Here is a 26,962-nt window from a genome sequence, read left to right as displayed (position 1 = left end):
AACGGGGACACTTCTCTGAAGTAGGAGCTGGAAAGCACTAGCACCAGAGCCAGCGTGCACAAGGAAAATTAAGGACACTTAGAAGCACAGATTCCCAGGTCTTAATAAGTGCTGGCCTTTGCAACCCTCTTCCATCACAGTTAAGTGCTTATTAATAATGGCATTGGCCTTGCATGGTACTTTTAGCATCAACATATCCTGGCCATGTGTAGAAATGGTGATCACTGGCTACTAAGTTTTGCTACCCACTTTTCCAGGGGACATCACTTCTTGACTTAGTTAGCCAAAACACCAAAAACAACTTGGTGAGGAAAGGATTTATTTTATCGTACACTTCCAGGTCATAACCTTTCACTGAGGAAAGTCATAAGAGACAGGAACTCAAGCAGGGCAGGAACAAGAGGCAGGAACTCAAGCAGCAGCTTTGGAGGAAAGTTGCTTAAGAGCTTGTGGTCCATGGCTTGCCCAGCCTGCTTTCTTATAGCACCCAGGTAGTAGCACCACCATGGTGACCTGAGACCTCCCAATCAATCATCGATAAAAAAAAAATAGACCACAGGCTTATCTTCAAGCCAATCTGGCGGGGGCACTCTCTCAATTGAGGTTCCCTCTTCCTAACTTTTCATCACACTGATAAATAACTATCCAACACAACCCCTCTCCTCCCCCACAGCCATCCCAACAGTGGTTAGTTTTCTTTAATTCCTTACCCAGAGCCCTTGAAGATAATGTTGACGGGGTCTTTGCAGGTGAAGTTCTCCATCTACCTGAAATACCTGCAAGCAGTAGGATGGTGGTCCATCTTCTTCATTGTCTTGTTCTATGTACTGAACTATGTTGCCTTTATTGGCTCCAACCTCTGGCTGAGTGCTTGGACCAGTGACTCTGCAAACTGGAATGAGACCAGCTATTCATCTTCTCAGAGGGACATGAGAATCGGGGTCTTTGGAGCTCTGGGAGTAGCACAAGGTATGTCAGGTGGCTGTGGTAGACATCTCTATGGGATTTGTCTGGACCTATACATTTCCGACGGCTCAGGAAAGCATTTGCTATTGTGCCCCAGGCACAGATCTTCAGGAGTTGTGTGCATGCTATTAACAAATGCGCCTCTATTTCTAGGTTTATTTTTGCTTGTTTCGAGTCTATGGAGCATATACGCTTGCAGAAGTGCATCCAAAACTTTGCACGGGCAGCTGCTAACCAACATCCTTCGAGCACCCATGAGTTTTTTTGACACAACTCCCACAGGCCGGATTGTGAACAGATTTGCTGGTGTAAGTTTCTCAACACACTGGGATGCTTACATACTGAGGATCTTTCTAATTGTGGGAGAGAGACAGAGAGAGAGACAGACAGACAGAAACACAGAGACACAGAGACAGAGAGAGAGAGAGAGAGAGACAGACAGACAGACAGACAGGCAGACAGAGAGCCTTCCCCCAAGTCAGCTCTGCAGCGCAGGCTTTGTCTACTCAGCATGCAAGTATTTCTGGTATACACCCTGTGAAGTCTCAAGAATCCCAGGGATGGACACGTCAGGCCTTTCAGTAGCTTATTATCTAGTGAAGGAGAAAAATCAAAGAAAAGACTTACGATACGGTTAAAAACAGCAATGGCATGGGCAGAGGTGTTCTGGGCACAGTGGAACGACAGGAAAAGAGGGCAAGCTCAAACCCATGGTGAGAGAGGGAAATATCAGAAAAGCTGATATTAACTCATTGAAGTGAGAGAAACAGTGAGCATTGCAGTGGTGAGGTGTGGACACTAGAGCAGGGGAAGGAGAGGGTGCTTCAGAAGAGCCCACTCTCTGCTTGGGACGGCTAACAGAAGGGAGCACAGGATGGCCATTTCCTTGACTTATCTCCATTCTTAAAACTTTTGATGCTTCAAGAACCAGTAAGTTAGGTCTGAATTTCGGATCAGGATGTCTGTGTGGAAAGAAGATCTCAAACACTGCTTCCATCTGCACAGATCCCAGGACCGTGGGAACTTGGGTGTTCCTTTCCTACTGTTAGTTGAGTATTACCAATGAGTCTGGTACTATTAGATGTGAAGATGGCTTCCTTCCATGGACTAGACCTAATCATTCATTGACTCCTCTAAGTGCATCTGAAATGGAAGTTTCAGGATAAGAGGCAGAAGCCAGGCAATTCTGGATGATTATAAAGTGTTGTCAACACAGGTTTTAGTTCTCTGCTTAAAAGCATTTTATAAGATGTACAAATGGTCCTACAATGGTTGTTGTAGGGATTGTAGCCTACAGTCAGGACCTGAGCACACAGCAATCTTACTTAGAAAGTAGACAGGTAATTTCCCATTCTCCTCTTCCTGTAGGGTAGAAATAGTGATGCTGTCATTGGAGACCATGACTAGTTAGTCAGTAAAGAGCACATACTTTTAGATGAAGATATTTCTCAGAAGAATTCTTTAGCCTCTGTAGTCTTTTTAGTGTCATTATATGCATGGTCTGTCTTCTGGGAATGGACACAGGGGTCTTCCTGTGAGCTAGTTAGACTACAATCAGATTTGCTGACTGGTTCTACTTGAGAAAGAAAACTCACAATCATATCGTAAGTTATGTTGCAGAGTTGGTTCAGGGCCATGAGCAAGTTGGATATGGGGTCTTCTAGAAACCAAGACCGAGTTCTTAAGAAAAGAGAGAGTAGAAGAAAATAAGGTGGAGAATCTATGACAGGTAAGGATCAAAGTCATCCTCGTAGAAGGGGTAGCTAGTGAGGATTCGGCCTTTCTGCCAGCCCTCGATGTGGCTAACTTATATGCGTGCTGACATAGCGAGGGGCAGGTAAATAGACTCAGAAGTACCCCAATACAGAACTCCCTTGTGAACTAGTGTCCCTGGCTGAACTTGGGAAATTCCAGAAATCATCTGGACTTGTCTTAGTGTTCACATGGACAACTGATATATAGGATTAACACAATCCTCTAGGAAAGGCAGGCAAGGGTGACCCAAGATATAAAACAGGCTTTCTGAGCGTGTTCCAAACCAACTACCCTTCTGTTAATTTCCTCAGTTTATTTCACATGCCCTGAGACCATATGGCAGTTAAACCCATCTTCACTTCTGGGTTCCTTGGTTGGGACGTTGAGCAGCAGGAGACACACTGAGTCCCCTTTCCCTCTGAAGCTCTATGGAGCAAATGGAGTACAAGTAAAGGTGGAAGACAAAGCTGTGTAGACCAGAGTTTTTAAATAAGTGCATATCGGGTGTCTATTGTGCGCCAGACTCTCAACTGGGTATTTAATAGAATGAGAACCGGTAAACTGGGGATCTCTCTGAAAGGCTCTAGTAGTTTGCAGAGTAGGTCTAATGAAGTTGATGAGTGAGAGAGTGAGAAATCCACCAAATCTATTGGGAAAGCTGAAGAGTTTGCCATGTATCTGTGGAAGCATTTGGAAAAGTAAGGAGACCCCAGACATTTGATAGATTTGGGGTGACCGGTATGATCTGTTCCAAATGGATAACTTGAGATGAAATGACAGAGTCCTAAGGAAATAAACCAATCTGAGTGTTCCAGGCTGGAGTCGGGAAGATGAGCACAGTCTTACAGGTTCACTGACTCATCAATTCTCCTAATCTGTACCCCCAGGATATTTCTACTGTGGACGACATGCTCCCCCAAACTCTGCGAAGCTGGCTGTTGTGCTTTTTTGGCATAGTTAGCACTCTCGTGATGATCTGCACGGCCACCCCAGTCTTCGCCATCATCATCATCCCTCTCGGTATTTTCTACATCTCTGTGCAGGTAGGTTTGGGAAAGAAAGGCAGGGTCCCCCTCTCCACTTCTGAAATCCTATAAAATGCTTCCTTTATGTTTAAGGTGGGCAGCTCCTCTCCAGCATCTTTGACGTGCTCAGGAAAGCACAGAGATCCTCCAAAGCTCAGTTGTCAGTATTAGCCAGTGTGTGGGTCACAGCATGTGTCACCCTCAACTGCCCCCAGAGAGCTTAGGTAGGAGACATGTTTAGAATCAAGACGTTTCATTGTTGTTGCTTATTTTTTTATGTAACATTTTGTTGTTGATGATGATGTTGTTAAATGACAGGGGGTGTTGGTTGGTTGGTTTGATGTACATTGTGTTCTGCTTCCATGTATGTCTATGTGAGGATGTCAGACCCCTTGGGACTGGAATTACAGAGAGCTGTGAACAGCCATGCGGGTGCTGGGAATTGAACCCAGGTCCTTTGGAAGAGCAGTCAGTGCTTTTAATCACTGAGATGTCACTCCTATGTTGAGGGGTTGGAATATATAGCCCAGTGGCAGAGCACTGAGAGGGAGAAGGAAGGAAGGTGAAAGGAGGAGGGAGGGAGAGAGGAATGGAGAGAAGGGGAGAGAGAGAGAGAGAGAGAGATTACTTGGGGTAAATTTTCACAGCTCCATAAGCTCCCTGCCTTTAGGGTTCTATTGCTGTGATGAAACACCATGATCAAAACAAGTTGGGGAGGAAAGGATTTATTTCCGCTTACAGTTCTCAGGGCACACAGCACACAACATGGTTGCATTGCCTTGTATAACACGGTAAGATGTGTGCCCCTTCTGCAGGTACACATTTATGTCCAGAACAGCCTCTTAACTAGCCGCAGCAAATCTACAAGGCAGGCAGGATTATTTGAGGAGACTCTGAGTCGAAGTATTTTGCACTTTGATTCTCAAAGGCTCTGTCCATGCTTCAACAAATCCTTACAGGTTCCAGCAATGCTGTGAACCCATTCCCCGCGCCTCTCATCCGTGGACATTCACCTACATCCCCTTACATCCAGTCCCACTTACACGCTCACACACCCCACCAGCTCTGGTCTCTCCGCTGGTCAACCTTCATTTTAATCAAGCTCCACTCCCACTATTTTTAAGAGATGTATTTATTTTATTTTCTGTGGATGAGCGTTTTGCCTGCAGTGCATGTACATACATGTACCATTGCACATATCTAGTACACAGGACTAGAGTTACAGATGGCTGTGAGCCACCATGTAGGTGCTGGGAACAGAACTCAGGACCTCTGGGAAAGCATCTGGTGTTCTTAAACACTGAGTCATGTCTTTCCTACTTTACACATCCCCCGGGTCCTAGCATTTTTTTTACAAAATCCTCTTGGTAACCATTTCTCTAGCCAGCACCGAAACTGCCATTTGGATAAGGTATGAAAATCTTGAGCCTGATAACCAGGCTCCTGGGCTTTAGAAGCTCGAATCTCTAAGGCTGCAGTACAGTCTCCTCAGTTTTGCCTCCCTGCGTTTCCCACCGCTACAGCCTTCTTACTGTTCCTTCCTTGTACCTCATTATTCTAGCCACATAATATTCCAGGCCTCCTTCCTGTTCAGATGTGAGCCACAGTCATCAAGTGACAAATGTTGGGTCATGGCAGAAGAAGAAAGAGGGGGAGGGGAGAGAAAGGAGGGGGAGGAGGAGAGAGGGAGGAGGGGAAAGAGGAGGAGAGTAAAGGGGGAGGGGGAAGCATGCAAATGAGAAGCAGGTTGACACCAACCAGAAATGTGTCTTTTCCTGGATTACCTCCAACAGGTGAGGACTCCCTTAAGTATTTATGTAAATGAATGTCTCAGGAGGAGGAAGGAAGAGAAGGATGAAGGAGGAGGGAGGAGGAGTGGAAAGGAAGAGGGGGAGGAGGGGGAGGGGAAGGAGTGTATGCTTCCTGACTGTCACTAACTGACTCTCGGTTTTTGTGTTCAGGTGTTTTATGTGGCTACTTCCCGCCAGCTGAGACGGTTGGACTCTGTCACCAAATCTCCGATCTATTCTCACTTTAGTGAGACTGTCTCGGGTTTGCCTGTTATCCGTGCCTTTGAGCACCAGCAGCGATTTCTAGCATGGAATGAGAAGCAGGTTGACACCAACCAGAAATGCATCTTTTCCTGGATTACCTCCAACAGGTGAGGCCTGCCTTGAGCATTTACTTACATGAATATCTCAGGGTTATATGTGTTTGACATTTGGCAAGGGAGAGCAGTTATAACCGATGGTATAAAATTCATCCTGCCCCCCCCCACCCCCCGCCCCACATAGCCTATTATGCTATGTAAGTAGAAAGAAGAAAGTATGAACTTTGGAGTTAGAGACTAGTTCTCCCTCCCAGGCCTGTGTTGACCAAGCTAGGTGAATTGCCTTGCCTGCTCTAAGGAAATATCAGTATCTTCCTTTTTCTTTCTTTCATTTATTTGTTTGTTTGTTTGTTTGTTTGCTTGCTTGCTTGCTTTTGGTTTTTTTCGAGACAGGGTTTCTCTGTGTAGCCCTGACTGTCCTGGAACTCACTCTGTAGACCAGGCTGGCCTCAAACTCAGAAATCCGCCTGCCTCAGCCTCCCAAGTGCTGGGCTTAAAGGCATGTGCCACCACCGCCCGGCTGTCTTCCTTTTTCAAAGTATCTTACAGTTACGGTAAAAATCATGTGACATTTGTGAGTATTTGGGAACTCAAGTACCATTCAGCTACTGGGTAAATTGAGCATCTTGTGTTCGGTTCCCTGAGCCTGGGACGAGACCCTCCACAAGCACTATGCTCAGAAGCGACGCAGAAGCAGAGGCTGCTGGGAGGACGGTTTGGTAAAGGTGCAAATGACAAGAAATGAGACAGTCAACCTCAGCAGACGGGAATCGGGAAACCGAGACAAGCAGTTAGGGATGCCTTTGAGAGAGAAAGATTTGGGGAACAGAAATTCTTCAGTGGCTTGAGATGTTAAGGGCAGGCCAGTGATGATCAGTATTATTTGGAATATGGAGGGTTGGAGAGATGGCTCAGAGGTTAAGAGCACTGCCTGCTCTTCCAGAGGTTCTGAGTTCAATTCCCAGCAACCACATGGTGGCTCAACCATCTGTTATGAGATCTGATGCCCTCTTCTGACATGCAGATATATATGCAGAACACTGTGTATATAATAAATAAATAGATGGGGCTGAAGAGATGGCTCAGTGGTTAAGAGAACTGACTGCTCTGCCAGAGGTCCTGAGTTCAATTCCCAGCAACCACATGGTGACTCACAACCATCTGTAAGGGGATCTGATGCCCTCTCCTGGTGCAGCTGTTTGAAGACAGCTGCAGTGTACTCATATAAATAAAAATAAATAAATTTTTAAAAAAAGATTTGGAACATGGAGAGGTCAGAGGTTTTTCTTAGACTTTCCAAGAAGAAAAAGGCATATGAGTAAACACATCCGATCCTTATTGTAATACCCTTATTGTAATAAAATATATATAATAGAATTATTGGTACAAATTCAATTATATATATTTTATTTCAGAAAGCTAACTTTTTAATGAATGGTGTTCACTAAAACAAACCTCATCTCCTTACAAAGCCCAGTTTTTCCCCCTGTAACCAACTCACGCCTAACTTGTTTCTGCTCCCAGTTTTTCTCCACTTTGAGAGCTGAAGGCTCTTCAGCAAAGTGTATGGACTCATACGGAGGCCATTGCTGCCTTATGCCAATCAAAAGAAATCTCCGCTCATTGCAAACACGGATGCTCGCCAGCCTGGCGGTGCACGCCATTAACCCCAACAGAACACCAGGCCCGCAGAAGGCTGAATAATGAGACCCTGTCTCAAAGAAAAGGGACATGTAGGTGCTTAACTCGCATGTGGCCCTGGAATCAGATCGCATCCAGAAGGATTAAGAATGGTTTAGATGAACTTGTGTGTTATATTTTGAGCCCTTGCACTATGTAATTTTTATAATTTGGGACTTTGGGGAAATCTTGCATTGTAGGATTCCTTTAGTTTAGGAGACTCTTCTAGACCCTTTAAAATGCTAGTTTATTTCCTTCAAAAATCAACTTAATGGAGTATTTAAAATGTAAGTATTCCTAAACCAAAATGAAGTACTGCCTAAGAGCACAGCGTGCCAACTCACACCCCTGAGAGTGGTTCACAAGCCCCCAAGCTCCCGGTGCAGACGGGAGAGTAGAGACCAATGGCCCCTCTCTTCTGCTTCTGTCACTACGCAGGTGGCTCGCCATTCGTCTGGAGCTGGTTGGAAACTTGATTGTCTTCTGCTCAGCATTACTTCTGGTTATTTACAAAAATTCCTTGACCGGGGACACCGTGGGCTTTGTTCTGTCCAACGCCCTCAATGTAAGTCTGAGGCCCGAGAGTCTGGCTAAGGCTTTAAACTTTTAAACTGTGTCTGGAGTGTACTGAGGAGGCTGTGGCTTTGATGCTTTTCTGAACCAGAAGCTCTAGGAAGACGGGTTCAAACCCAGGCTCCTTGTCTTCACCCAAGGACACTCTGCTTACCTGGTTTAAATAGGCACAGTACCATCAGCCAAAGCAGGCACAGCTCTTACTGTCCTAATGACTTGTTTATATGTTAATGGTTTCTTAATCGTTTTGCCTCCTTCGTTGGTTCAAGTCAACAGAGATTATACATTTACTCTCCGGAATATAGGAGTAATGAGAAAATCCTTTGGACAAACAGCTCCTGAGTTTGTTTTTCTTATATCACAGAATAAGTTAAAACAAAATTATCCTAAGGACTCTGACGTATAACAAGTCTCACCCAAGCATACCTGGGGAATAAATGCTGACATTTTACACCCCAGCGTCTGGGGCTGTGGCCAGCGCCATGTTAGCTACTTTGGGCATTAGGCCATCTTGCTGTGCAGCTTTTTCAACTACTGTTCCGGAGCTTTGCGTGGTCATTCATGTGCATTGAATAGCACTGTTGACACTAGAAATTAGTGAGGCTCAGCAGGCAGTGATGGCGCACGCCTTTAATCCCGACACTCAGGAGGCAGAGGCAGGCTGATCTCTGTGGGTTTGAGGCCAGTCTGATCTACAGAGTGAGTTCCAGGACAGCCAGGGCTACACAGAGAAACCCAGTCTCAGAAAGCAAAAACAGAAAACAAACGAAAAAGAGATTAATGAAGCTGAGGGAGGCTTACGAGAGGGCACCCCAAAAGAGTTGCTGTCCAGAGTCACTTGGTTCTTCTGCCACTTTATCCCCCAGAACAGGCAAGGCAGAGTAGGGCCCCGTTAGATTGAACCAAAATTAAATATTCAAGTATCAGCAATTATACATGGTTCATCCTATACAAAGCTGCCACTCTGAGTCTTCACGGCCTGGCCTGGGGTTGTGTGGCTCTCTCTCTCAGTTCTCATTCACTCCACAAACCTTCTGTGATACACACAAACTCACAATGCCTTCTTGAAAAAGCTCATGTCCAAATAATCCCAGTATTGCCAACTGGCCTGCACCATGACAAATCTTTTAGTAGTGCTTAAACACTTCGTGTGGTGGCAGGGAGACATCTAGAGTCTGTGCATGTCAGGGAGGACAAGGGTCTATATGGATACTCAACCTTGATGGCTAAGAGGGAGTGAGACCAGAGAGAGAAGGCAGCGTCTTTGAAAGTCTGTTCGTCCCCTGAGTCTTTTCTCATGGGATTCCCCATTTGCAGAGTGTCATCTACAATTGCACAGATAGCACTAGGCTTGCCAGCAGGAGACCTGAACTCTGGTACTTCACCAAGAGTCAGCCCCTTCAAGCCAAGCTTTACCCTTAGGAACTATTACCCAATATGGGTTTACGCAATATGAACTATGACCCAATATGAACTATTCCAAGTTCATATTGCCCTCCATGTGAGCACCACACAGGTGAGCATTCAATTGTTACCCAGCCAATCAGTGTACTGGTCTCATTTCTATGCTAAGAAAATAAGAATTATAAAAAGAATTATCTTTTTTATACCACCATAGCCCTTGAATATAAAGTAACTGCTCGGTTAACCTTGTGGTATAACTAATTGAAGCGGTTTCTGAGCCTCAGTGTGTATAGTGTGTGTGTGTGTGCTTAATTTTTTTCTTCTTCTATAGATCACACAAACCCTGAACTGGCTAGTGAGGATGACGTCAGAAGCAGAGACCAATATCGTGGCTGTTGAGCGAATAAACGAATACATAAATGTGGAGAATGAGGTGAGAGGTGTATGACATGCTCTCGAGAGGTCGTCTTCGGCTTTAAAGAACAGTTTCCAAGTCCTGCATGCTCTAACCCAAAGGACTCAATTTCTTCAAATGTAAGATGAGGAGACAGTTTACATAAATGGTGGTGTCCTCCTAGAAATCCATAGAGCAACCTTGTAGGGTAGCGTGTCTTTATTGAATAAAGTTAGAAAAGCCCAATCCACTCAGGCAACGGGCCCTGGTCCTTTCGGTCAAACACCACAAGTCCCAGGGCAGCTGTTGGCTGAGCTACTGCCACACCCAGCACTTCTCATCCTTTCCCGTTGCTAGGCACCGTGGGTCACTCATCCTTTCCCGTTGCTAGGCACCGTGGGTCACTCATCCTTTCTCGTTGCTAGGCACCGTGGGTCACCGACAAGAGGCCTCCAGCAGATTGGCCCAGAAAAGGTGAGATCCAGTTCAACAACTATCAAGTGAGGTACCGGCCGGAGCTGGATCTGGTACTGAAAGGGATCACTTGTAACATCAAGAGCACTGAGAAGGTGGGTGACATAGAAAGGCAGCTCTGCTTGTGAGGACTTGGAGTCAGAATAGTCAGGCACAGAGGGAGGACTCCGAGTCGTCATCGTTGGGTGCACGGAGGATAGGATTCTTCCCTTACTCTGGGAACACGGAAGGAATCCACCCGGAAGGGCTGGATCCTGCCTCCCTGCCAGTCCACTGGGGCTCATTTCCTGTGTGGGTTTAAAGTGTGGAGAAGAACTCAGGAAAGAAATGAGGAAGACTCAGACCTGGATGAAGGACTGTTGAGAGCAGTGCGTAGCTGGCTGTCCCTAAGCAGGAGATAATCTAGTGTCCTGGTCTTTGAAGTCAAGCACCCTTTTACAGGGTTAAATGCAGCAGATCTATCCATCAATCAATTAACCTAGGCAAGAGGACTGAGGACCAAGGTGACCAAGGCTCATCTGGGGACAAGCCTTTCCTTCTCGATGCTAAAAAACAAAACAAAACAAGCAGCCCAGTTCCCCCTTCAGCAGCTCATATTCTCACATTAGAGCTGCCCAGGAAGGTTAGCTTTGCCCCTGAGCACGGGGACGTGCAGATCTACGAAGTGTTCCGTTGTTTGGAGCTGCAGGCAGTCAAGGAATGCTGAGAGGAGAGAGAGAGAGTCATCCCCAAGGAAGAGCACAGCAGAGGCTCATCCCTGAAAACATACATACAAGTGACGTTCCACAGACCGTGCAGCTTACGTTTAGGAATGTATGTCTGTGTGTTCATATGTGCGCTACATATGTGCACGTAGCAAGTTAATGAGAAAAGAGACAATGGATTTGAAAGAGAATAAGGAAGCGTGTGTGGGAGGCTTGGAGGGGAGAAAGGACAGGGAGAAATGTAATTAGAATCTCAGAAGACAAGAGAAGTAATAAAAATTAAATTATTACATTTTTATTTGTTTTGTGAGTGCGCACAAGCACATGTGACAGATAGAGAACAACTCGTTCCACCGTGCGGGTCTCAGGGCTTGAACTTGGGTCATCTGGCTTAGCAGCAAATACCTCCACCCACGGAGTCACTCCAAAGGTCCTTTCTGCCTGCCTTTTAAACAACAAACTTTAAAAAAAGAATAAGCTATGATGTCAGGATTGACAGCAACAACAACCGCGGAGAGGGTTTCTCTATTTCCAGCGGTCACTGTCTTCAGCACACAACTCAGGCGGCGGAGGATAGCAGAGCCATTTTTTTTTTCTGACATCTGGGCAATTTTTTTTTCTCTCACCAAAACTAAAAGCCATTTTATATATTAGGTAGGGGGTCTGTTTTATCATGTGCAAATGTGAATACGCAGGCTATTTTCTCTGAGAATTGCATGTTGAAGTGGATGTCAATGAACTATATCCACAGATCGGTGTGGTGGGCAGGACCGGAGCTGGGAAATCATCCCTCACAAACTGCCTCTTCAGAATCTTAGAGTCTGCTGGTGGCCAGATCATCATCGATGGGCTAGATATCGCCACCATTGGGCTGCACGACCTTCGGGAGAGACTGACCATCATTCCCCAGGTTAGTTAGTGAAGACTTTCTTATGCAGTGGGGAATCAGTGACATGAATTCAGTTACAAATACAACTCTGGCTGTTGTATTGCTTAGTTTTCTTGCCATTGTACCTGACAAGAAACACTTCACTTGGAGGAAAGTCTATTTCAGCTCACTGAGAAGGGCGTGGTTCTTGGTAGTAAGGCATAGCAGCGTGCATGTAAGATGTCTGGTCGTATTGCATCTGCACTCTCCAAGTACAAACTCTAGTCTCCTAAAAGTTGATTATCAAGATTCATCTTCACACCACAATTCCAGACTGATGAGATTCTGTTTCTTGACTGAAAGTTCCGTATTTTGCATGTGACATGTAGCTGCTAGAAGTGACCAGGAGGTGGCAGCAACGCGCCAGCAGTCGGATAGAGCAGATGATTACTTGGCGTTTCTGTTGGCCCGTCAGGGTTTGCTGAGACCTTTGTAATTAGCAGAAGCAATTTTGCTGCCCAAGCTTGAAGCCATTAAGGTTTATACCCCTCATTTGATGTGGCTAAAAGACAGCGGAGGGAATTTGCTGTGGGTTTTTGCCAGCAAGCGGAACATTCATCCTATCAGCAAGAAAGACCTCCCGTTGACTTGCTCAAAGACCCTACCAAGTCAGGACTGCCACGGAGGCCTCTCCACTCCCAGGTGGCCTAGAACCATTGTTCCCTCTGCACTGAGGCCAGGAGCCTGTGGAGGGTTTGACATCGTCGCCCTCGTCCCTTAGTACAGTGTGTCATCAGATGCCCTCTCTGTCACTCTTCCCTCTATTCCACTGACACAGGGTCTCTCCGGGAAGCTGTAGCTCACCATTTGTGGGTTTTGTTGTTGTTGTTTTGAATCTTTTTGATTTTCCTCAAACAACCAGTTCTTGGTTTTGTTGATGCTTTATTTAAGATTTATTTATTATTATGTCTAAGTACACTGTAGCTATCTTCAGACACACAGGAGGAGGGCATCGGATCTTATTACAGATGGTTGTGAGCCACCATGTGGTTGCTGGGATTTGAACTCAGGACCTTCAGAAGAATAGTCAGTGCTCTTAACCGCTGAACCATCTCTCCAGCCCGGGGATTTTGTTGTTGTTGCTTTAAGATGTTTTATTTTAAGTGTTATGAGTATTTTGCCTGTGTGTATCTAAGGGTGCTGCACTTGGACCTGGTTCTCACAGAGGCCTGGCATTAAGATCAGTCCTCAAGGGGAGGTGTAGGCTGTCACGTGGGTGATGGGAACTGAATCTGGATCCTCTGCGAGAGTAGTAAGTAGCAGGTGCTTTAACCACAAGCCACCTCTGGAAGGTTTGCTCTTTGGTCTCTTGCTTCTGTTTTTGTTTTCACTAGGCCAGTGGTTCGTATCTCCCGACAACCTCTAGGCTCTGCTTCCTCTCCATCCCAGCGAGAGCACAGAGGCTCAACTCTCTACTGGATGCTGGGGACTTAGACTCAGGGCCTCACAGCTGAACATGAAAACATCTCCTCAGCCCCCCACCCCCACCCCGTGTTTTCTCAGTTTAGTACATTTTTTCCTGTGGCCTCTTCAGATGACTATCTGACCTTTTTCTGCCTCTCTTGGTCTCCCTTGTCTTAAGCCAGGAGGTTTTGTTTCAGGAAACGATGGTCTTTTCATCTTCTAAAGAGATTCAGCAGCAAATCTGGATGTAGATCCCAGAACTGAATGAAGCAGGTGCAGACCGAGGACCATCCCACCCCCACCCCACCCCCACCTTGCTTAGTTTTCCAGTTGCAGATACTCCAGGCCTTCGGGGGCCTCCTAAAGCCCAATTGTGAGCCAGCTTCCTGCCCAGAGTTCAGACCAGACCACTCCTACCCACGTTTTTTTCTGGCTACAAAGGATGACTGAGTCCTTTGCTGGCATAGGCCCTGAAGGCTCCCCATTCTCTGACTCGTAGGACCCAGTTCTGTTCTCCGGCAGTCTGAGGATGAATCTTGACCCTTTCAACAAATACTCAGACGAGGAGATTTGGAGGGCCCTGGAACTGGCTCATCTCAAATCCTTTGTGACTGGCCTGCAACTTGGGTTGCTCCATGAAGTGACAGAGGGCGGTGACAACCTGAGGTAAGCTGTTTCTTCCACAGGCCGTGGGAGGGTATGAGGGAACTGTTCCCTGTGCTCTGATATTAGAGACTGTCTGGCATTGTGGGATTTATACTGTGTAGGTATAAACCTTTGTTATGAAATGTGCCCTTCCTGTGGCTTTATATCACATGAACTTACAATTGCCACTGTAGCAGAGAATCAGAGAAACTAGAGTCTCGAGACTCAGCAGCAACAGCCAGATCCCGGGTCCAACCTGATCTATTTGTTAGGGAACACAGACTGGATGGACATAGGGACATGCAGATCCCCTCAGGCTATAAAAGGCATCTCAGTTTGAGAACCACTAACCTAAAGGAACATGGATGGAATTTACTGCGGGAAAAGCTCTTGGGCATTTCAGAAACACCTTAAATTGATAAGTGACTCTCTGTGAGTTTATAGTTTTTACCTTAAACATTTATCTTTATATCCTGACACGTCGCTTGCAGTCTTCACTGTACAGTTATTAATGCGTGGCTCTGGCATTCTCCCTATGAGGGTTTGGGGTCCCCCTTCACATACCGAAGCTGAGCCCTTAGACAGAGCCTGCGGCTGGTGGGCAGTTCTTGCTTCTGACCCAGGTATCTTAGCAGTGGAAGGCTAAACACAGACCAGGAGCAGCAAGACAGCAGAAGGGGATGGTCAGCAGATCAAACAATGGTCTGGGAGCTCTGCCTCAACATAGCTTCCTAGGAACCCAGAATCCCAGACCGAGCGCCTTCTAATCCAAACCTGCATTTTAGCAAGGTTCTCAGGTGGCTCATGTGTATGCTGCAACCTGAGAAGCCTCCTTAGAGCCCTGGTCCCTAACTAGACTGAGGGACTCACCCAGAGAGCTTAAGTTCCGGTGTCCAGAGTGTCCCTCGAAACCAACTGAGCCCAGGACCAAGGTGACTTCACCCAGGGGACACTTGCACAGCTTGGTTGTGAATGCTGCCTGTCTTGCTTTCCCTTGCAACAGATACAGGAGGCAGCGAGGCTTAAATAGCTGTTAAGCCCTGTGTAAAAGACCACTCAAATATGCAGTCAGTAAATATGTATCAATGCCTACTATGTGCCAGGCACTGGAGATACAGTGACAAACGACACAGATCCAACCCCAGATTTCCGAGCACATAAAATATAGTGGGAGAGACAGGCTTGTGGGATAAACGGCCATGCTATTAATACTGCAGAGGGGGACATGGCGGGGCATTTTGTCAGGATGTGATAGTGACATTCCCTGTCTTGTCGGTGCCAAGGGATACTTTACTCTCTTACTAGTGTCTTTACTTCAGACCCGTATTTCAGACTTGGGTTAGAGAGTTAGAATTTACATATATCAGAGGAGGAGCAAAACAGATTAAAATATCTGTGGTGAACGATGGGCAGATGAGGGCCAGGGAGCAGCTGAAGGCTGAGATGATACCTGCTATCATAAAGTGCAGTTGACCTGGGGAAGAACTTTGGTACCAGCTAAGTTCGTGATTCTGCAGTGTGCCTGATCTTACACTACAAACAAACACTGGAGGCTTCATTTGGCTTCCTCTCTCCTGCAGAAATGTTCTTACAGAGGAATTACAGGACGTTAGTCTAACTATCCGTTTATTACCATCCCTAATGACCACAGCAGGGAAGAATAATCAGCAAATTCCCAAATTTTTCTCTCACATCATTTCCCAGCGCTCCTTTATGTAAGCAAGAGGTCCAGCTTTCATTATAGGCTCCTACCAAATTAAAGCTATTTGCATTTTACAAGTATATTTGAATTCCACATACATTGCATCGCACACCAAGACAGCAGGCTCATTAGATAGCTTTGTCGCTAATCAAGGCAGAAAGCCTTGAACAAATAATTAGCCTGAGACTAGAATTGCACATTAAAATAATGAATGCATTTGCTAAGGCCACAAAGAAATGGCACTGGGGCATCCTTAGGAAGTGCCACCCTATGTCAGAGGTGTCAGGGCAAACACTGCTGGAGTGTGCTGGTGTTATTGGCAATTGCCGCTATCACTGTCGCCAAATGCAAAGCCCTGTTCCTGGGCCAATGTCTTCCAAACTTGCTCTTAACATAAAAGTATCAGGAGTGCTTATGAAAACTGTACAACTCTAGGCTGTTCCCCAATCCGTTTGAAAGGAGGTCCAGAAACAAACTTTTTTTTTTTTTAAATCAAGTATCCCAGGTAAGTCTTCTTACTGAGGAAGTCTGGAAAACATGGCCTACAACAGTGGCCACGGGGAGATTTTGAAGTAGTTTTGGAAATCTGGACTAGACCAAATCATGAAACCGACCCCAAGCCATAGCTCTACCCCATCCCCACCCTGGTCTTTGGGACTTATATAGCTTCTTCTGTTGACCGCAGCATAGGGCAGAGGCAGCTCCTTTGCCTGGGCCGGGCTGTGCTTCGAAAATCCAAAATTCTGATCCTGGACGAAGCCACAGCTGCGGTGGATCTAGAGACGGATAGTCTCATCCAGACGACGATCCGAAACGAGTTCTCCCAATGCACGGTCATCACCATCGCACACAGGCTGCACACCATCATGGACTGTGACAAGTGAGTGTGTGAGCACCGTCACCACCGCCCGCAGGCACCACCGCCCACAGGCTGCCTGCGCACGATCACCACGCGGACAGTAACTAGTGAGGGGGCCGATGCGCGCGCACCACACAGCGCCTAGTGAGGGGGCAGAACGTAACCCAGCGTCAGCTAGAAGCCCAGAGGCGCTCCACAGCAGGAGGCTTAAGGATGCCATTTGGAACCCCGAGGCCTTACAGTTTTAATACATTTGGCCAAAATTGTACATCAAGCTAATAAAAGCTAATGGGGCCAAGGATAAAAGAAGAAACTGTACTGAGGGACTATGGGAAGGGGGACGTCTAGTCAGTCTACACAGATGACAGATGCAGACATGGACTTTCCGAGCTATCACAGCCTCAACGGGTTCTACTTAAGAACAACTGTTTGGAGAGTAAGAATCTCCGCCTTAATCCAAGAACCCTTAAACAACAAGTACTTTGTAGCAAACACATGTATCCCCCTGCACCCGCCCCTGGTTGAGCATTAGACACAGAGCGGGAGCCGGTTGACCAGTGCTCACTGCCGAGGTTCATTCACTGTCACTGATTTATTGATACAGTTTAGTCCTGGTTGTTCTTACAAATGGTAAGCTTTGGCACGCAGCTTTCTAAAGCTTTTCTTTCCTCTTTTTTTTCCAGGATAATGGTCTTAGACAATGGCAAGATTGTTGAGTACGGCAGTCCCGAAGAACTGCTGTCCAACCTGGGGCCCTTCTACTTGATGGCCAAGGAAGCCGGCCTCGACAATGTGAACAACACCGAGCTCTAGCCTCTGGTCCCGTGGCAAGCGGACTAGAAGAACATTTCTTTTTTATTAACTTTGTTTCTGTGACTGTATCACAGGTGCAAAGGCGCATTGTTGCTGTTGCTCAGGTTGGCCTCAAACTCTTAAGGCTCAAGATATCTCTGATCTCAGCCACCCTGTAAAAATATACACTTAAAAGAGTGTCATAAACAAACATTTAAATAAATAGTAGCAGGTACCTTAGAAAACCCACAGCTGAGCTGGGGAGACGGTTCGGGTGTTAGGGTGCTTGCCTTGAAAGCGTGAGGATCCGATTTGATCCCCAGAACCCCTTATTATTCTTTTAAGTACAGGCATAGTTGCCCATGATAATAGTATTAGTGCCTGAGAGCCAGAGGTAGTCAGGTCCTCCGGCCAGCGGAGCTAGCCTGCTTGGAAAATCCCAGGTCAGGAAGAAACCCTGTCTCTAAAAACCAAAACAGCATCAATAAAAACCCAAGGTGGACAGAGCCAAAGGCCTCAGCACGCCCAAACACCTGCGTAAACACCTCCAGAAGGAAGCCTCATTGCCCCATCTTGATCATAATTTCTTGTTATCCCACCATTCACAGAAATAACTGCTGTTATTCCTAAATTTCATAATTCTTTTGCCCATTGTTTTAGTGTTTATCCTTGTATGTTCAGGCCATGTGTGCTGTTTTATCTGATGTAAATGGATGCATACAGGTTGTTTCCTGTGGCTGGATCTTTGTAAACAATACATTTGCAGTTTGTCTACATTGATGCGCATAGCAGGCTGTTCTCTCTCTCTCTCTCTCTCTCTCTCTCTCTCTCTCTCTCTCTCTCTGCTTTTCAGTAGCACAGCATTGTGCAAACAGATCATACTTTCCCTACTGACAGAGGTGACCAAACATTGGGTTTCTCCTCTGTTACCAACATCAGTGCTATGAACGTCTGGGGATACTGCATTTGTGTCTATAGTTTGGAAATGGGGGAGGGGTGTGTGTGTGTGTGTGTGTGCAATGTTTATATGTACATCCTGAGCAACTCCAGTTTAAACAGTGAGTATAATGAAGATGTTGTTTTGGGTTCACCCTATATATCCTCAGTTTCTGTGGAGGGTCAATGACTTTCTGGTACATTTCAGTTTATTACAGTTTTTAAATTGTTGTATCTCACAGTTTTGGCATCTGGATTCTTTCTCATCTATTGCCTTTTTCATGTTAATTTTTACTTGTTGATTTATTTTATAATTTAAAATTTTAACAATTTAGGTTATTTTTAATTTTTAATATATTTTTTGTTTTATTTCTATTTATTTTTATTGTATGAATGTTTTACCTGCCTGCACATATGTGTATCACATGCATCAGAAGTCAGAAGAGGGCTTTAGATCCCCCTGGAACTGGAGTTACAGACAGTTGTGAGCCACCTTGTGGGTACTGGGATCGAACTTGAGCCCTCTGCAAGAGCAACAAGTGGTCTTAACCTGGTGCCATTTCTCCAGCGCACTCATGTATTATTTGTGGTGTCATATTTCTTTGTATGATGTTTCAACTTTTGCTATGAGCTTTTTATTTCCCTTACAATTTGATCCGAGACTGTTCTTTGAGGTTGGAGTTAAACCCAAATTCTTCCTAAGAGAAAATGAGAAGGCTTCTGCCAGCTACCTACAATAATCACCCAGTCCTCTTGGGACTAAATTCTCCACTAAGAGTCCAAACCAGGCAGTTCAGGCAGCTTCAGGGCACAATCATCTAAGACCTGGTTTGTGATTTACAAGTCTCAGGGAGAGTTCCCACTTAAATAGTAAGGTGGCACTGGGCATGGGTTTTTGTAGCTGTTGTTAACACCTGAATTCTATGTTCCTCATTTACCTGGACATTTTAAAAGTAGCTTTTCAAGACTCAGGGTTATCAGAGGAGTCTGTCCAGGTTTATCTTGGCTCTATCTCTTAGCTGCTGTCCTATGTTATTGACAGAGGTAGACTTTTAAGCTTTCAGGGTTGGAAGCTGGCTTCACAACCTTTTTTTTTTTTTTTTTTGGATTGTGCTGGAGGATCGTTGGAGTCTTCCATTTGAGGAGGTAATTATGAAGACTTGACTCTATCCAGCACTTCATATTCAGAGGAAGGGTATATAGCTAAAGTAGCTGTCATCTCTTTTGCCCTGGTGGTTACCAGTTACATTGGTTATCCAAATCATAACTCTCCCCTGCCCTCTAAAAGTTGTCTAGATTAGGTAACAGTGTTTCAGTTTCCAGCTCGTGTTTGGTCATCAACAAAGTTATGTAGGTATTAAACTGTTCGTGTAAGGAAGACCTCCCCTTCCCTGACTCTGCAGATTGAATACATTGTAAATAATTCACAATTAGTGGCTAGTTTTCAAAGCTGGCTTTTGAAATGTTACCAACTACTCAAAACCTAAGTTCCTATAACTGCAAATTAGTAGATATGAATCTAACACTTATAAAAATACCTATTGTCCTATGTACTCTGAAAAAACAATTAAGCCTGGCATGCCTTGCATGAGATGCCCCCCTCCCTTTGTGGCAGGGGAGTGGTATTTGAGGATTGATTTAATTCAGCCCTGTACCGCTCTGTCAGAACTATGTTGTGACTTTAGCTCTGCTACTCAGGTTTGCTCTTTTTGCTCGCTTCCCTGTCCCCGCCAGTCTTTGTTGTTCCCTTTCTCCACCATCAGCACATCCTTTATCCTGTTCCTCAGCTCAATTTCTTTTTCACTTCCGGATCATCAGTTCAGTAATAGAACTTTCTTGTTCTGTACTTGAAAAAAATATCCTTATTTTCTTCTCAAGTGCATTCTCAATCCACACAATTCTCCAGTTTGCTTCTTAAAACACATTTCTAGACGTACAACATTTGGAGAAACAAGGGGAACTTTGGAAACCGGAGGCGCAATTTACATCTGCTGAGCGGTAACGGTCCAAAGCAGAGCCCTGCACCAGTAAAGCAAGCGCCAAGGATGGAGGAGGACCCCACCAACCTCCCCCATTTGCTTCCCAAACTAATCAGCCCAGGTGGATCCTTGTATTATTCTCACTAGAGAACTTAGATTTACAGCCAGTTCTATTTATTTACTATCTATTAAATGTCTAACATTTTAAGAGTCATTTAATATAAATAAAGCTATTTTATTTAAATAAACACTCAATTCCTTGTATTGTCAGTTACTCTTCCCCTCACAAGTTCTTATTTCAACAAATTAATTTCTGGGGCAGTTTTAGATAAGTATGGAAGAGTAGAACTCCCCTCCAAAATGTCACCCTCACCGTTGGTGATCTTTTGGCCTCTTCCTATCCTTGTTGACTCTTCTGTGTATCGGTATGTCTAATCAGGTTTATTTTAAAGTGTTTAGTTGCTACTCAACTTTACCTAAACATTGTACATTAGCCCCCCCCCCCAAAAAAAACCCCAAAGAAACAAACAAACAAAACCAAAAAAAAAAGAGAAAGAAAGAAAGAAAGAAAGAAAGAAAGAAAGAAAGAAAGAAAGAAAGAAAGAAAGAAAGAAAGAAAGAAAAGAACCAATCTGGTGCAACTAACCCGCCTCCTGTTCAATAATTGTACTTGGAGACCTACAGAGGTATGGTCAGAGAAATTAAAATGGATTGTCTTCCAGTGTCAACTAAGTCCCAGCAAACTGTGGAGCATCTCTCAAAATGTCCTGTAACTGTGGAAAGATGCTTAGGTCATTATTAAGCTATTGTCTTATCATTTTCAAACTCAGCCTTCCTGCCTCTGCTCTGTGGAGTTGAGACTGGGACTTACAAATCCTGCCTTTTTGTTAGTTAGTTAGTTTGTTTGTTTGTTTGGTTGGTTTTTGTTTGTTTGCATCATGCCCTACCCCTGTGAGTTTCTACTCTCAGGAGCTGCTGCAGAGAGAGACCTGGGGGATGGGGGGAGGAAAAGCCTTGTTCCTGGCGCCTCAACCTTCTCCACAGTGTCTCCCCTGCTGCAGTGGTCAGACAAGCAGCAATACTGTTAGGATTCCGTCTAAGCTCCACCCCACAGTTACCTGGCAACAGCCAGGTAGGTCTGGCTCACTATAAAAGGGACAGCTTGCCCCTCCCCTATTTCTTTCTCTCTTACTCTCTTATCTGCGTATCCTCTTGCTCTCTTGGGCTCTTCCCTTTCCCTTCTCTCCATGTGGTCATGGCCGGCCTCTGCTTCTCTACTCTCTCATTCTCTCTGTCTTTCTCTGCCTCTATTACCCCCTTAACTCCCCTCCCATGCCTTGAATAAACTCTATTTTATATGTGTCTGGTCCCTCAGGGGGAAGGGATGCCTCAGCGTGGGTCCGCTGAGGCACCCCCTTCCCTCACACACCCATACAACATATTCTTATGCCTATTTCTCTTTTTCACGAATTTGCGTGTCATCCTTGCGCAGGGGCCATGCTAATCTTCTGTATCCAATTTTAGTATATGTGCTGCCGAAGCGAGCACCTTATTTCCCTTTTTATGATCACAACACTGACTTTGTTTATGGCCCTTCAGACAGTCACAGAACCAATCCTTTGTGTCCTTCAGAGACACCCACATCAGATGAGCAATACAGCTTCCTCAGAAGCAACGGTGGGAACAAAGTAACCACACTGATCAAAGAGCAGTAGAGAAGGGCCCAGCAAGATGTAAGGGGGGTTGGTTTGGAGTTTTTTGTTTTTGTTTTGTTTTGTAAGCTCATTTTGTGTGCAAGCTTTTGGAAATATCTGAAGAAATACATTCCATTTAGGCAACAGAATGAAAATATATTTAATCATAAATGCATACTAATCAGGCATTGATGGTACAACTAGCAAACATTGTACAAACACATTTAAACTTATGTAGCTTAGATTTACTTAACAAAGACTATATTCTTTAAGTGTGAGTTAGTCTTCCATAGAAACAATGAAATTTTTTAAAAAGTTTCCACATTATTTGAAAATGACACAAAAAAGACTATAAATTTTTTTCAAAGAATCAAATGTAAGAATCATTCCATTTTCATAGCCTTTTACTTCTTATAAGTAATTGTTGTGTTTCAATTCTATCTATCTGTCTGTCTATCTATCATCTATCTATCATTTATCTATCTTTTTTGGGGGGGAACATTGTTTTCTGTGTTCCCCTGACAATCTGTCACGTTCTGTTACAAAAAAGGGATTTCGTTACTGTAATTAAGGGATTGGGGATGGGAAGGGTAGACGCTGGGTTATTCAGGTGTGCAGCATAATCAGAGCCTGGCAGCTGGGGTGTGGCTCAGTGGAGGAGTGTCTGCTGAGCTGAGATGGTGACAGTGGAGATGGATGCAGAGAGACACACTACAGCACTGGTTGTGGAGTCGGGGAGGGAGGTACAAACTGAGGACCAGAGTCAGAGCAGGGAGGGGAACAAGATCCCTGGGAGTCTCCAAAAAGAACAAGTCCTTGATTTTAAATTTCTGATGTGTTTTAAGCCACAGGATTGATAGTGATTTGTTATGGCAGCAAGCGATGATCCGCCCTGCCTCCTTCTTAGGGTTGAAAGCCATTTTATAGCAGAGACAAACTAGGTTTGTTTCTGGGTTGTGATTAAATCTACTTTTCAAGGATTGGGCTATGCATGCCCCTCCTGAAACCTCTATGACAAACAGTTCTGTGTTGCTTTTGTTTTAAAATGTTATGGCCATCTTGCAAGCTCTTACCTTTGTTTCCAAAGGTGGTTATAACCACCTGTTGTTAGACCACCTTGTTAGGACCATCTTGTTATTTTCTGCTTCTGTGAAGCTTCCTATTTGCCTGCCAAACCCCCCATTTGGACACTGCCTACCCCTGAGCTATAAAAGTCTTCTCTTGGGGCTGGAGAGATGGCTCGGTGGTTAAGAGTACTGGCTGTTCTTCCAGAGGTCCTGTGGTTCAATTCTCAGCTCACAACCATCTGTAACTCCAATTCCAAGGGATCCAATACCCTCACGCAGACATACATGTAGGCAAAACACCAATGCACATGAAATAAAAGTAGAGTTATATTTATATATTGTGATGGTTTGAATATGCTTGGCCCGTAGGGAGTGGTACTTTTAGGAGGTGTGGCCTTGTTGGAGGAAGTGTATCACTGTAGGGGTGAGCTTTGGGAAACCTTCCTACTAGCCGCCTGGAAGACAGTCTTCTCCGAGCAGCCTTCAAATCAAGATGTAGAACTCTCAGCTCCTCCTGCACCATGGCTACCTGGATGCTGCCATGCTCCCACCTTGATGATAATGGACTGAACCTCTGAACCCGTAAGCCAGCCTCAATTAAATGTTGTCATTTATAAGAGTTGCCTTGGTTGGAGTGTCTTTTCACAGTAATGGGAACCCTAACTAAGACATATATTAAAGAAAAACACCCTTATCTTTCCCACATCCAAAGCTAACCTCTTGAACCCCACCTTAGGGGAGGCAGCCTATATATGTAATTTTTTTAAAAGCTTGCTTTAATTAATTTGGTCATGATTTTGGTTGGTGGTCTAGGAATGTTGAGCTCACGTGGCTCTGATGAAATTGACAAGATTTCCAAAGAGCACTTAATTTTTTTAATCTCATCCAGTCCTGCTGTGCTTGGGATTTGAAGTATCATACTTACCACTAAACGCTGGTTGTAACGCCTGTTCCAGAACATTTGGTCCTGGTATATGAGAACTGCCTCCAAGGTGCTATGAAGCCAAAGGGAACTATCAGAGAGATGCAGAATTCCACAGGGTATAGTTTGAGGGAAGTTACTAATAGAAGTCTTATCCTGGGGTAGCAGCTAGATCAAGGCATTCTAAACTCTACAAGAAGCAGGAGAAAGACACAAGTAGCTTTAAGGGCTCGGGAAGAGTGCTTACAGGAGGCCCTGTGTGCTCACACACACGTGAATACATACATATACACAGAGACTCACACAGACACATACACACACATACGTACACAGACACACACAGAAACCCACAGACATACACAGAGACACACACAGACACGGACACACACACACAGACACATTCAGAGACATACGCATATACAGACACACACAGACTCACACAGACACATACACATAGACACACACAGAGACACACAGACACACACATACTGAGAGACACACACACATATATACAGACACACACACACACACCAATACATACACAGATAAAGACACATACAGACACACACACACATACATACACCAAGTTGAAATGTAAAGCTATACATATGTCCTCTTTGGGGTTGTAGCTGGTACTCAAAAATATCAATATTTCTGAATAATTTTGTTCATTACATAGAGTGTTCTTAAAATTCACCAACAAGAATCCATTCATTGCTTAAGTTGGGCAAAACACTTAGAAGGGTTTGTCTGTGTGTGGCATGCTGTGTAGTATGCTGGGAAAGTGCAGTTATTAAACCAGCCAGATTCTTAGATTCACCTGTGGAGAAGTGCCTCAGGTCCGCTGTAGTCACATCGCGTTGAATCAGTGCATTCGCTTTTCCAGCTGGAATGCCACAGTCTGACTCAGCTGTTCCTATTTGGAGTTAATCATGTCCTGTGCTCAGCTGAAGCGAGGGCATTAGCCAAAGTCAGTCACAGTTTCAGCCACGGTGGATTAAGCCCATCATGCCTAGTTTTCCTGCTTCTGTACATAAAGGGTGCTGCAATGGGAAGTGCTTGGGGCCTGACTCCTCTTGGGAGGACCAGAGATACTTGGGCATGTATGTACGCAGGCGTACTCTGTGACATAGTCTGCGTGAGTTTTCAGAATCCCCTGGTCGGATGCAAGGTCATCACAGCCTGTCTGTCCTCAGTGGTTCCAGATGCTACTAACCAGGGTGTTCTTTCTGCTTTCTCCCTCCTGTCACCATGTCACAACTACCCCAGGAGAGCATCATCACATCTGTGTCTCTCTCCTTAAAGATCTCCGAGGCTGGGTGTTAGTGGCATATGCCTTTAGTCCCAGCAGGCAGATTTCTGTAAGTTCGAGGCCAGCCTGGTCTACATAATGAATTCCAGGACAGCCAGAGCTGTGTTGTGAGACTCTGTCTTTGAAAAATCAATAAAAATAAAATAAAATAAAGCACATCTCATTAAGTATTGAGGCACAGGCACCCGAGTACTTTGTAAAGCTTTGAGTCGGGTGTTGTGTCTGTTCCTAATCCCAGCACACTGGAGTTGAGGCCAGTGGAAGGATTGTTGAACTGTTCCACGGCATCCTGCAAAGGGAAAGAGCGAGGGTCTGTTGACTGGAGATGCTACTGACTACGGAGGAGCGCTTGGACCCTGCGCACGTGAGCTGTGGAGCACACAGGGCTTCAGATAAAGAGCATTTCTTGCATTTGTTCTTGGGGCACCCACATGACCAGAGTCCCAGCCTGGGACAGAAAGCACGACCCTCTCCTGGAACTACATACTTCCTGCTTGCTGTCTGTGTGGGACGGCATCTCATGGGCTTCTCATCACAGTCTTGAGAAGAAGGGGAGCCCTCAAATCTCCATTATCTAGACGTAGGTTCCTCTCATCCACACCTGCTATGGTGATACGGCACATGAGACAGCAAAGGAAGAGCTACTTCAGACAGACGGGGAAGCCTGAGGGTCGGAAAGCAGGCGCACAGGGGTGGGAAGCTTTCTTCGGTGCCTTCCCTTCTAGTGTGTGAGCAGCTGCAGCCTCTGACTTCTACCTCTCTGGCAGTCAGTAAAATTCTAGCGCACCTTTAATCCCAGCACTGAGGAGGCAGAGGCAGGTGGATCTCAGTGAGTTCCAGGCCGGCCTGGTGTACAGAGTGAGTTACAGGACAGCCAGGGCTATGTAGAAGAGACCCTGTGTCAAAAACAAACAACCCCCAAAAGTTCTATTGAACATAAATTTCTTAGCTGAGTGCCATGACACATGTAAAACATATCAGGAGACTGATATGGAAGGATGAGTATTTGATGCTAGCCTGGTCTCTACATAGACTCTGTTTCAAACGTTCAGTTTGAGAGTCTGGAGAGATGGCTCAGTGCATAAGAGCACACGGTGCTCTTGCAGAGGACTGGAGCCCCGCCCCAGCATCGCCCAGCTTCCTGTAACCCCAGCTCCAGGAGATCCGACCCCCTCTTCCGGGTTTGACAGGCACCCATGCACAGATGACATACATTCACACAGATAAATACACATGTACATTAAAAAAAAAAATGATCGGGCTAGAGAGATGGCTCAGTGGTTAAGAGCACTGACTGCTCTTCTGAAGGTCCTGAGTTCAAATCCCAGCAACCATACAGTGGCTCACAACCATCTGTAATGAGATCTGATGCCCTCTTCTGGAGTGTCTGAAGACAGCTACAGTGTACTTACATATACTAAATAAATAAATAAATAAACAAACACATAAATATTTTTAAAAATTAATCTTAAAAATTACCTAGAGAGACACTGTGATGGCTAGTTTTATGTCAGCTTGGCACAAGCTACAGTTTATCCAAGAGGAGGGACCTTCAGAGGAGAAATGTCTTCCCAAGACTGGGCAAGCCCGTGGAGCATTTCTTAGTGGCTGATGTGAGAGGCCGCAGCCTGCTGGTA

General features: G+C 45.2%; 1 protein-coding gene and 1 pseudogene across 1 annotated transcript in view; one reads left to right on the top strand and one right to left on the bottom strand.

The window, feature by feature from the left end:
• Positions 1-18,163, top strand: part of Abcc2 (ATP binding cassette subfamily C member 2) — a 59,556-nt gene extending 41,393 nt beyond the window's left edge. The window contains exons 22-32 of the mRNA XM_052185404.1: positions 750-969; positions 1,120-1,274; positions 3,609-3,764; positions 5,708-5,907; positions 7,975-8,101; positions 9,845-9,946; positions 10,333-10,476; positions 11,837-11,995; positions 13,917-14,083; positions 16,450-16,644; positions 17,307-18,163. Of these exons, the coding sequence (XP_052041364.1) occupies positions 750-969; positions 1,120-1,274; positions 3,609-3,764; positions 5,708-5,907; positions 7,975-8,101; positions 9,845-9,946; positions 10,333-10,476; positions 11,837-11,995; positions 13,917-14,083; positions 16,450-16,644; positions 17,307-17,436 (1,755 nt within the window). The 3' untranslated portion in view covers positions 17,437-18,163. The remainder of the gene's footprint in view (positions 1-749; positions 970-1,119; positions 1,275-3,608; positions 3,765-5,707; positions 5,908-7,974; positions 8,102-9,844; positions 9,947-10,332; positions 10,477-11,836; positions 11,996-13,916; positions 14,084-16,449; positions 16,645-17,306) is intronic.
• Positions 18,164-21,777: 3,614 nt separating this feature from the next.
• Positions 21,778-21,878, bottom strand: LOC127676625 (uncharacterized; annotated as a pseudogene).
• Positions 21,879-26,962: the final 5,084 nt, after the last annotated feature.

The sequence above is a fragment of the Apodemus sylvaticus genome, chromosome 1 (assembly GCF_947179515.1).
Source record: "Apodemus sylvaticus chromosome 1, mApoSyl1.1, whole genome shotgun sequence".
NCBI lineage: Eukaryota > Metazoa > Chordata > Mammalia > Rodentia > Muridae > Apodemus > Apodemus sylvaticus.
Note: the sequence above shows the minus strand (reverse complement) of the source record. Positions and strands in the feature narration are given on the sequence as shown.